At 32.5% G+C, this 12939-nt stretch overlaps 1 protein-coding gene across 1 annotated transcript in view; it reads right to left on the bottom strand.

The window, feature by feature from the left end:
• Positions 1–1119: 1119 nt before the first annotated feature.
• Positions 1120–12939, bottom strand: part of Non3 (Ribosome production factor 2-like protein Non3) — a 69164-nt gene continuing 57344 nt past the window's right edge. The window contains exons 6-9 of the mRNA XM_076461098.1: positions 5328–5427; positions 4290–4392; positions 3604–3745; positions 1120–1459 (exon numbers count right to left, since the gene is read on the bottom strand). Of these exons, the coding sequence (XP_076317213.1) occupies positions 1286–1459; positions 3604–3745; positions 4290–4392; positions 5328–5427 (519 nt within the window). The 3' untranslated portion in view covers positions 1120–1285. The remainder of the gene's footprint in view (positions 1460–3603; positions 3746–4289; positions 4393–5327; positions 5428–12939) is intronic.

Here is a 12939-nt window from a genome sequence, read left to right as displayed (position 1 = left end):
TGTGTATCATCCAAATACTTTTATGTGACATGCAAGCTAGCATAATCACTAAACTTGTAATCATAATGGTCATAGAATATTCTTGTAGCTTTAAAACAGGCATGATGTGATGAATAGTCATTATCAGGAATGATTAAGAACACCAAAATAAAATACAAAAAATCTGTAAGATTTATGATTCATAAATAAATGTTCAAATTCTTATGTTCAGATGTAGGTTGCTAATATGCTGACATATGAAGTTCTTATTAAACCACTTTATTTATCCTCATTTTAAATGACAGATAAGTACCTGCTGCTCTTAGCTATTTTCACATCTGAGCTATATTAGGAATGATTACACCTCACTATCACACAAAATAATGAAATGCACAAAAAAGAAACTGCTTGTAGTTGTAGTACATGTCCAACATTACTGCTACTATTTGTAAGTTACTTCGTGAAAATTAACTGAAAGATCTAGACTGAGTTTTGCTTCTACTAGTCATTTAGCAATCTAAAACATAAATGTCACAACTGCCAAATGTAGTGTTAATGTATATGACATAGGATACTTGTGTTGTCAGTTATGAGAGCAAAATAAGATGTTTTATCAGTTTTGGATGCAAGATGTGGTAGCTGTTGATTCCCAAAATTATTTTTAGGATTTACATAACAAAAACAGTAAAAGACACCAGGGAATGGTCAAGTACTTTTGCAAATGCATAAAAATGGGGTGTGTGTGGATGTATTCACATAAGAATGTTTGATGAAGTAGATATTGTATCACATGTTGCTCAGAGAAAAAAGCTGATCATAACAAGTAAATTTCAAGCAGTGTTGCTGTTCTTCCCTTGGAAAATCTCTGTTAATATAATGTTTTCTGCATAAAACCAAGATAAGTATTTAGTATTGTTGTGAATTACAGATTACTTTACAATGGTCAATATGTTTGTTCCTTTCAGTTTACTACATTTGTATTTGTATGTGACCAACTGTGATCTACCTCATTCATTTGACTATGAGAGTTTTTACAAGAAGCTATTGTTTCAGTAAACAAGTGATAAGTAAATACAGTTAACTTATATTATAGTTATTATAAGAATTTAAATGGAAGGAAATAAGAATGCAATAAGATAATAGGATGTCTGGGCACTATACACCAAAATCTTTATTGATGTCTTCCTTTATATATACTTTTTTTTTTTTTTTTTTTTAAATAAGAGTACAATAAATCTGACACATTTACAACAATAGCATTTATCTGGCATGAAGAGTCACAGAGACCTTAGTTTCTTCAGAATAACTAGATGCTGGTACTAAACTTGGTATTTCTTCCAAATTTTTCTGTCTGCCTAGGTTTAGTTTTCCTGAGACTTTTCATTTTTCTAGTTTGAAGTTTACCAAAATCTTGTTTCTTCATATGAATCCTTCCTACTGTCGATCCTAAGGCAGTTTGTTTGACATTCTTTTTCTTTGGCTGAAAGGAAATACGTTGGTAGAAATCAAGTTTTAAACTTAAAGATTTAAAGAAATGACTAATTATAAAGAATGTGGAAAAGAAATATTGATAGTCAAGTGTGGTTTTAATCATGCTAATCCTTAAGAATCTTAATTTCTTAATTAAGGTCAAGAATTTTAATATTCCAGCAAAAAAGTGAAAAAGTGGATGATGCTACAATACTTTTTCTATATTATTGGTTAACCCTATCACTACAGAGTTCACTGAATTGCCTGAGTTTGTGACCCCAAATTGATCTTTAGGAGTTTCCCATGCTTTTAGTACACATTATAAATTTATTGTTGACCAACAAAAATCAAATTTTTTAATGAAGTATTTTCAATAAAAATTTCTCAATCAATATATTTACTGTACTGAGTAAAAAGTGATTTTTACGTTAATGATTAAAAATACTTTTGGTTCCTTAAAGCTTTTCAGATTTGGATAATCTCCAAATTTTCCTAAATAAATTTCAAACATTTTTTTTCAGTAACATTTTATAATTTATTATTTTCTTTGTCAAGACTCTATAAAGGGTAAGGCCAATTTGACAAAACTCAACCACCATAAAAAAAAAAAAATCTAAATTACCCATATTTTGTTTCTAAAATGACAGGATTGTAATAGGAAACTATTTATCCTAAACAGCATAAAGCTTGTAAAAGTATACAACTTTTTTACTTAAATCTGATTGTTTTATTGCCCTTTGAACTTCATCTAATTAATAATCCCACCACACAAGGTGTAAATCACTGTGAATGTGTATCTTAAGTTATCCTATCAAATTACATAATGTTCTGCTCACAAGCATACCTTGTTAATAATTACAATTATTAATTTTTAATCATACCTATTCTAACCTAATACATCTGTAATTTTTACATTTTAGCTTTATAATAATAGGCAAAATATATAACGAAAGCACCAAATATACAAATATGTCTTTGATGTTAAAGGTCATTGAAACTTAGCCCTACTTTAAAAAAAAATACAAATAGTACTACATTAAATTTTATATCAATTGAATACTGTACCTAAGAACAAAGAAAAATAACTCCTGAAAACCAGAAAATCCCTTATTACCTACTGTAATGATTCTGGCTTTCTAATTATGTGATAAGAGTTGTAAAAAATTCAGATAAGTATGTTGATTTGTTTTCCATGGAAATAAAGTTTCAACTGAAAGCAAAATACAGTTCTCTATACAGTAAAACAGTATAATATATATCATTTGTTGTATTAAAACTTTTGCTTTCTGATGGTTATAAATGATACAGTATTCAAGTGAGAGAGAACAAATGGCAATTTATGAAAGAGAGGAAGTGTCAGGTTAGCTTGTTGGTGGTGGAATCTGATTTTCTAGTTTATGGCTCTGAAATGAAATCAACTTGAATGTTATAAAAAGTTTACTTAATCTGAATAATAAATAACATTACAATGAGTAACTTACATTTCATACTACTGAGAGGAGTGATAAATAAATTATAAAAGAAGAGAGGGAGACCAAGAGAGCAAATGTCACAATTCTCATACTAGGATGAGATTGGGGATTTTAAAAGATATATAACTTACAAAACTACAAATTTGAAACCTATGTAACATTAAAATTTGTTTTATCTACATTTTGGTGCCAAGTTTATCTGTATACAGTGATAACAAAGTAGTATAATTAAATTTTGAATGTAACACATGCAGAAAAGTACTTATAATGAAAGAGTTAGTTAAATTTATTTGAATTACCCAGTAAGACAAAAATGAAAATATCTCAATCTTGAAATACTTTTAGAAGAAAAGGTTACTAAACAATTAAAGTGGGTCATGAAAGTAAAATAAACTAATTACAGTAATTAATTAGATTAAATCAAATACTTGATACAATTATTTTATATCGGGAATTGCATGTGTTTTTCATTGTTATAACAATTCTTTTCAATTAACATTTCCAGAAAATATAACATTAATAAAACTTTATAGCTTACTTTAAAGATTCAGTTACCAATGGTAGGTTTTTTAAACTTGCAAAGACCTGTTCTTAAATACTTTATAACAGTGATTATTACACAACACTCAACAGGGATGAGAACTAACAAAATCTTTGATATTATCAAATTAGTTTTACTCACCTTGAAAACTGACTGTCTCTTTGCTAACTTGAACATGTTTTCTGATGCAAGTTTAGTGCGCCTAACAGATAGATTCATATAAGGTCCCATTTCTACAAGTTCAATTCGAGGAATCTTTGAACCTGATTTCTTCATTAATATTCTACCCAGATAAGCAATGACATGAAAAAAAAAAAAAGTTTAAATACCATATGGTGTTCTAGTCCATATTTATATTATTATTATAAAGCTCAAACATTTTCATAAGATAATTTTGAGATTGTAGGTTTGAAAGGTTGTAACTTTTTTTTTCTGTGGACCATGTTTTAAGAATAGCTCTCTATCTAAATTCTCCCTTGCTTAGTGTAGGAAACATGACTGCATCATACATATATTACATGCTGTATATTAAAAAAAAGAAACCCTTTAAAAATTATTTCAATATCTTTTGTTATAGAAAATACAATATTTAAAACTAAAAAAAAAAAACCTTTTGCATTCAGCATAAGTGTTGAATAAATATGTTTCACAAATTTAAAATAAATAGGTAAAGTTATTCAGAAATTCATTTCAGTTTGTATAATTGATAAGAATGAATTATTTAAACAAGGTTATTCCCTATTTTAAAATTAAGTCAAGCAAACAGATAAACATTACCTTTAATTACTTCTGTGCTATGATATTTCAAAATAAAAATACAGGATTACCTATAATTGCGGCAGTAAATCTTGTTTTCAACAGCAATAAATGTTATCACATGTTCTAAGCCTTGCAGACGAACACAGTTGATCTCTTGTCCTCTAAAAAAATCTGAAATGAATTTAATAAACTATACATCCAAAGTTCAATCCTAGAACTGATAATACAAAAGAAAAAGGTAATAATAAATTTTAGCATGCAATTATCATTTCTTAAATGCATATGATAAGCACACAAGCACCTCATTGTAAAAGACACATCAAGGGGCATTATTCTTACAAGTTTGCAGGTAAGGATGTAATACAAATAAAGTTTTTTTAATTACAGATTAATATGAATTCAATCTACTCAAGAAGGGGGTTGTCTAATAAATATCTGATATATATATATTTTTTTTATTTCCAAACACGTCAAAAGAGAAGATTTCAAAAGAAAATATATTAATTTCTTCAGAGTTGTACAGCATATAGCAACACTTTTATTAATTGGATCCATTGATAACTTAATCAATAAACTGAAATCAAAACCACTAGTCTGAGGTGACAGATGTGAAGTTCCAGTGAAGGAGAAAAAAATTACAATTTCTCAAACTGATCTAGTTTTCTAAACTTTTAAATTCAAAGTGTGAAAATGTTAAGTCCATAAAAAAATCCTACGATTGTTAGCAAATTTCAGAAATCAGGAGCTCTGACTTAGTGTTTTTATTTTGGTTATACTACATGTTCATTTCTATGTACTAAAATTATAAAAAGTAATTACTCTAGTAAAATGAACAAATGACTGAATTAAATGTTCTGATTTCAATATTAACAGTAATTGGTTAATCATGCTTTTCAAAAATAAGTATTTTAATGGGAGGTAAAGAGATTTTAAATTTCAAAATAAATACATCAAGAAATTAAGTAATATGGGTTTTGGGGGAGACAGTAGATTGGAAAAAAAAATCATTTCATTTTGAGGTTATCTCAACATTTCAATTCTGTATTGCAAAAAATAACCTTATTTATGTATTCTTATTATGAAAGTGGTTACATCACTATTTATACCTAAAAGTAAGTTTTTCAGTCTTTGATAATCTGGCTCAGTTTCAAAAGTTTCTCCTGCAAACAATAAGACTGGTTTGGTTCCTATGGGAATTTTTGGACCCTAAAGGTATTAGGGAAAACTTTGTGAGAAATAAATAATACAAATGTTAAAATATTAAAAAAAAAAAAAAGTTACTTCTTTAGAAAAGTAAAAACAAACTTCCCAATTATATCAAAAAGTTATCAGAAAAACAAAAAATGACCACTATATTATTATTATTGCTTTTACATCACACAAGGCTTTCAGATCTGAGACATCACAACAAAGTGATGAAAATAAAACACTAAAAACCACAAAAACAAATATTTGTATATATAAAATTACTACATCTTTCAGTTTTATCTTATCTCAGTGTATGGTAATAACACAAACATCAAAGCCAAATTTTAACTAATATTTTGCAAATATTGTTCTATTCAAGAATCTACTAAATGTAAATATGTAGAAAAATGTTGACTGTTGAACATTTTCCATGCTTAAAAATCCTCATTTATATCTCTTAATTTCTACAGAACTAATTTACATTAGTACTTAATACATTGTTGTAAATTTATTGGTACCTTCTTTCTTTTGGAATTCAAAATGTATAACCTTTTAATGTTTGCCCTTATTGCGGCTTATTGTTACCCGAATGTCACACAGACAACACACTGGTGCATCAGTCCCAGATAACAGAAAACATTGAGTTAAAAACTGTGACCAATGCATAGTCTAGTTAGAACAACTTCCTCTTTCCAACCCTAATGGAAGCAAGATGGCCAAAATCAAATAGAGGGTTTTCCATTATGACAAGAACTTGATGATGACTGAGAAGGTTGAAACATTGTTTGCTCCTCTACATAGTGGTTTCTCTACCCATACCAGCTATTTTTACATAAATAATAGAGGGTTTTATTTGAAAAAGCTTTTTATCACGATGCTCACTCCAAGTCAACTGCCAACTGACACGGAGCTGAGTCTTGAATACAGGCACAGTAGTGATACTGCCAGAGCAAACAGATTTAGCTGCAGTGTCAGCAAGCCTGTTCCCACAAATACCAACGTGGCCTGGTATCCAGAAAAACTAGATAGAAGTAGACGTTATAGAGAAATGGGCCATTCAGTTTGGAATATTGATGAGTACAGAGTGAGAACTAACATGAAGTGATTCCAGGGCCATTAGAGAACTTAGTGAATTAGTATAAATAGTGCAATGAGTACTGCTTAGCTTTTATGTGATCCAGGGCAACAGAAATGGCATACAGTTCAGCAGCAGACACAGAAGCTGTAGAGAGGATTATGTGCACAACCACCAAACTGCAACAAACTATGGCAGAGCCCACACAGTCAACTGATTTTGAACCATCTGTATAAATAGGAAGGGAAGGATGGTTCAAAAGATGGGAGTGTCTGCATTTCTCAGATGACTTAAAGATAGGTCACAGTTGAGGACTGTAATAAGCTATTGTGGGATGGGGCTAACCAGTGGATACAGCAATGTTATCCAAAAACAGACCCAATTCATCCAATTGCACCCAGAAATGAATGCCAAAGGAAGAAATGGCAGATCATCTGTTCTGAAAAAGCATGGCCCACCAAGGAAGGAAACCACAACCCCGGGTGGGATGCTTTGGTAAGTTTCCGAGCATACAGTAAAGACAGTTGCAAACAGCAGAGGTGCAACAAAAGTTCATGACACCCTGCATATAAGCTTTGAACTACAGAAGTGTGAAAAGCCTTGGTGCTGAGCTGAAGTCCCTGATGATGAACAGAATCCAATTTCTTTAAAGCCGAGTTCCTGGCAAAGCCATAGACCAGTGATTTGTAGTCTAGTTTCGATTGAATACGAGCACAACATATTTTTAGCACAGAACATCAATCTGCTTTCCAAGTGGTGGAAGAGAGGACATGGAGGATGTTCAGTGCTCTTGTACATTTGGCCCATAACTGCTTGATGCATATTGAAGCAAAATATCACAAGGTTATTCACCTACAAAATCTTGTGGAACACCCAATCCCAATGGGAGCATTGCAAAGCCAAGAAATACAAAGCATAACATAACTGTAAAATGCAAATTTCAAGTTAAAGAATATCTTGTTAGGCATCACTTGCCATAGAGTGGGATCCATATAATGCCAGAAAGAAAATATGAATAGAAACTTACCAGTCAGAGTCGCACTGAAGCCTGAAGAACAGTCACAGATAGAAGACAAAAACCTAACAAGGGAGAAACCATGATATAATGGAGATAATGGGAGACTAAGGTATCGGATATGATCCACATTTGATTGTAGAATTTCCTCCAATGGACAATGAAGACAACAAATGAGGGAAAAGGTAAGGTATCTGATGAAAAAAATACTTGGAACAAATTCTGTGAGGAAGAAGGCAAGGGAAATAAGTCAAACAGATTAATAGTTGGACCAAATTAGAAAGGATTGAAGGTGAAAGATCATAAAGAGAGAAAGATGACTAGGATATAAAGAATTGGGAATAGGTGCCACAGAAGGAAGCCATATGGGCAATTTTACAATGAAGAGTCCTGATTTGGCACAGAAGGCTGTCTGGATACAGATGAGGGGGGTAATAGATTTACTCTTATGCATTTATTTTAATATCTGTGTTTGTTTTAATTTCATGTACGTGACACACATTATTAAATACGTATTGTGCAAGTCCTGCCTGTTCTCTAAATTTGTAGAAGATTGAAAGCCTGAGAATCAACAATGTGATTGCCAGGATTGTTGCCAATTGAGCGTTCTAGAGCCTTGCCTAAAACTTTATCAATTGATGCACCAACAGACAAAAAAAAATATTTTTGGTCAGATATAGGCAGTATACTATAGGCCTCAGAAGCTATAATTGTGATTAACTACAGAATTGACCAGGATCATTTATAATATTTGAACATTACAAACCATTCCACTTCAGAGAATTAACTTTTGGCAGTAGTATTTCCATGAGGACATTAAATATCTATCTTCCTTTGTAAAAAAGTAAGCTTGTAAATCATGTTAGGCCAGGCAAGATTAGAGCTAACATTCCAGTCACTTGAAGTATATCTTTGTATCAACATAAAATCAATTTACACATATTGGACCTCAACCACTGATAAAATATTAAGTTCTAGACTAGACAGAAGACTGAATATTATTTGTGAGTTTGCAAAATTTTTGTATGTAAATATTAGCGGGAAATCTACAAGTTGTAGACTAACTGCAGAACACCTTCCTTTTTCAATGATACATCTCCATGGAAGAAAGATATATGGAATCAGCAAAAAGAGACTTAACAGAACCTGGACTTCTTCACCAAGGACTGTATAAAAGTCAGACATGAAAAGGTTTAAGAAGGAAAGAGGGAGACAAAAGATGAGGTACAAGAGAGGAGAGTAGAAAGTGCTGCAACTATGGAAATCACAATTCAAATGGCCAATACGCAGCAATCAAAAGGACCAGACAAGGAGTGGTATGACAGAGAGAGGATGATTTGGAATGAGCCAGTAGAAGCCATAAAATAGTGAAAACCCAACCCCGGAAAATGAAGAAGTCAAACAAATGCTTAGACAACCTGACAGAAAATATAAGGTACCAAAGCCAACCCAAATGGTGAGGTTTGAAATTGATAAACCACCCCGAGATGAACAAGCTGAAAATAAGAATGAGACTGAAATAATGTAGGTATATGGAAATATGTGTTGCTGAAATTCACTTTGGTCATCCACAAACCCAGAGCAAATTCCCAATGCAGGGTAAGAAAAGACTACATGGTAAACCTGGGTAGATAAATGAAGTGAATGAGGTGAGGTAAAACTATGATTAGTCTCCAGTACCAAGTTTTATTGGCAACAATGAAAAAAAAAGCAGAAAAGGTATGATAGACTACTGGGAGACCAGTTTCCCAACTGATTCTGACAGATGCTGGCTAGTCATGCAATCCCAAGAAGAGATGGAAATAGAGAAAAGGGATACAGGAGGTGGAGGAGAGAAAATGAATCACATATCCTTCTGATAAAACCCAAATAAGCCACTAATCCTTGATTAAGGCATGCCAGTAATTAAGAAACCGGCAAGCCAAGCACCCATCAGACAAGAACCCACTGGGTAGTCACCAGTACTGTTGGGGATGCGAGATGAGTTGTAAAAAAAAAGGAATGAAAAAAATAACCATAAGAAGAGGATACAGATATGGGTTGAGAAAGAGAAGAAAAGGAAACAGCAACAGGGGCTCCATCTGAGACAAACATGTAACATTATTGGTAAGGGTAGATTGCTGTTGGACTGATGCCAACAATGGCTCTTGTGTTTCAGGGATCTTGCCAAAAGTGTATTGCTGCAGAAATGGAGCCACACATAAAATCACCAGAGAAATATAATGGGGAAAACCAGAGACAAAGATGTTAAATGGGCAAATTTCAAGGAAAGAAGAGTAAGGGTATCCTTAGAAAACCACTCAAGATTTTTGTAGAGATCCTCATAAAGAAGGTGTATAGAAGAAAGATACTGTAAAGAGTTTTAAGGGGAAGACACAAGCAAGAACACTGAGCATGGATTAGACTGACAAATGATTTGAGAGACCCCCAAATAAGCACTGTGGAACCTAGCAACTGTTGGTCCAATATGGACAGTCAGCATGACGATATGAAAGAGTGAACTGATCTGAAGCTCACAGGCAATGAGACATGCTAATCTCATCACATAATTGCAAAGCATATGGATTAGCATGAAACCAAATATCAGGGGTGAGAAGACTGGTCATGGAGTACAGAAGTACATGGTTCATAACAAAATATGAGAAAGGAATAAAACTTCAGATATCTGAGAAAAAAAATCATTAGGTCTAACTGATTTCTTTGGCAAAGGTTGAGAAGATACAGCAAAATCAGGAAATGAAAACATAATTCAACTCCTTGACAGTTTGAACAGGAAGCCTATTTAGGTAGAACTGGTGCAAGGTCCATAGACAAAGGCTGGCTAATATAATGTTTAATCTCTCAATAGATAAAGATAACTTCACTATCTGGTCACTCACACCCAAGACCTGAGAAAAAAATACTAGTTGCTGGCTTGACCTCAAAGAGGTAACACAAACTTCAAATTCAGTTTTAACTTATTATAATTTATATCAGACGAGTCTCTGATTTATTATGTTATATGTCATTATTTCAAATAACTGGAAATTTGAACTTAGAATGTAATTGAAGGTTGATAGGTATCAAATTTATATTTACCAATAAGACTGATGCATACAATTCACTTTCTTAACAAAAAATATATTTTAATATAAAGAAAAACACATTTTAAAATAAAGGTTATTACAAATAATTACTTGTATACAAAAATTTTATAAACTAATGACTGACATTCAGTCTTATTTCTGGTCTGGAACTGAATATTTCATTGACAGTCAAGGTCCATGACAAGAGAATTAAGATTATGCTGACACATAGATACACTTCACTTGACAGGAATGCTAGCTAGCTGTATTCTTGTTTGGCCTAATGTGGTTTAGAAATACTAACATCTGATGTTAAACAGTTTGTAATGTCTGAAATTTATAAACGTTTCTGGTGAAATATCTGTCATTTTCCAATTAATAAGCATTAATCACAATTATAGTTTCCAAGGATTGTATGATAGTATGCTGACTGTAGCATCCAAACAATATTCCATTACTGTCTCTTGTCAATTTATGATCTTTAGATGAAATTCTCAAGTTTGCTTAGCCACAATGTAAAACATCTATTGTTGAATCTTATACTCATGAATCTTCTACAAATTTAGAGAACAGGTGGGAATTGTGCAGTACACGTTTAACATTATATGTTACATGCATTAAAACTGAAATATACATAGATATTAAAATAAAAATGTATCACATAGTGAAGAAGCATCTACTAAAATCAAGTTGTGAAAAAGAATAATGTGATTGGAACTAATAAAATTTTTGTTACGAATATTGAGATAAGTGCTGCCACTTGTAGTTAGGAGTTTTTTTTTTTGTACATGTGTACTCAATGAATAAACACATATCAACAGGTTAAGGACCCAGGAATGCTCTAATAGTGCTTAAACAGATGAAATTGTTTTAAAATTGTTAGTACAAGTAATCCAGGAGATACTGAGGATTACTGTAGAACAGTTTTGGATGACAAATTTTGTTGTATGGCACAGGATTTACATGAATACTTTATCACAAGTGCTGGTTGAATCGTTTCCTTTGTCTGGAAGCCATTGTGAAATACCAAGATAAACTGTAAGTAAAATATTGATTGACACTATTTTTTCAAGTCATATAAAGGGAGAAATAGATCTAAATCAAAGAAAGGAATATCACAGTTGTGGTTGAAATAGTTTGACAATGGAAGATAAAATATCAATTGATAAGTTGGGAGAAAATAATTGGGCCACATGGAAATTTCAAATGGAACATTTATTGAGAGAAAAAGACCTATGGGATCATGTGACTGAAACAGAGATATTGGCAGAGACAGCCAATGATCAAACAAGGGCAGATTTCAACAGGAAAAGAACATTTTCAACAATTGTTCTGAATATTCAAGGTGCACAACTCTATCTTGTCACCTTATGCACAACTCCTAAGGAAGCATGGAATGTACTGCGTGCTCACTTTGATAGGAACACATTAGCCAATAAACTATTCCTGAAAAAGAAGTATTTTCAATGTGAGATGAAAAAAAGCATGACAATCCAGGAACATTTGAAACAAATGAAGGAATTAACGGATCAGCTAGTTGCAGTTGGGGCAGAAATAGCAGAAGAAGATCAGATTGTTACCTTACTTGGTAGTCTGCCAGTTAGCAGCCCTGGAAACCAAAATTGATGATATCTCATTAGAATTTGTGCACAGGCACTGATTAATGAAGAACAAAAGAAGACAAAGACCACATTGAATGAAACATCATCAACTGTATTAGCCACTCGCAGCAACTTCAAACCATATAGAACACAAGAAATGAAGAAAAGGGGTAACAGCTTCAAGTGTTACAAGTGTGACAGAGAGGGACATATAAAACACAATTGTCCAACACTGAAGGAAATGGTCCACAAAGCTAAGAATGTGTATATTAATGTAGTGGAAGATTATACTGATGCAAACAATGGTGTTGCCTTTGTAACAAACCAGGATAAAGGAATAGGAAATGGGGAATAGTTGGTGGATTCTGGTGTGCCTAGGCATATGACACACCAGAGGAAGATATCAAATTATCACAAGTTTAGCACACCTCAGCAAGTCAGAATTGGTGATGGAAGAACTGTTGAAGCTCTTGGAGTTGAAAACTGTAAACTAGAAATGACATTTAAAGTCAGTAATTCAAAGCATGTCACAATGCAGGGTGTCCTTCATATACCAAAATTAGCTAGCAATCTATTTTCAGTAGGAGCTGCTACTGAAAAAGGAAATATTGTGCAGTTTGGAGTTAATTGCTGTTACATCCGAGGTAAATCAGGACAACTCCATGGCATGGGTGCAAGAAAGGATGATGGTCTATACCAACTGGACTGTAAGACCAGTGTTATTGAGAATGCCTCAGTAGCCTCAAACAGCAGCATGAATGGCTTGGATATATG

This window comes from Tachypleus tridentatus, chromosome 10 (genome assembly GCF_004210375.1).
Source record: "Tachypleus tridentatus isolate NWPU-2018 chromosome 10, ASM421037v1, whole genome shotgun sequence".
Classification (NCBI taxonomy): domain Eukaryota; kingdom Metazoa; phylum Arthropoda; class Merostomata; order Xiphosura; family Limulidae; genus Tachypleus; species Tachypleus tridentatus.
This window is presented reverse-complemented; position numbering and strand designations above follow the sequence as displayed.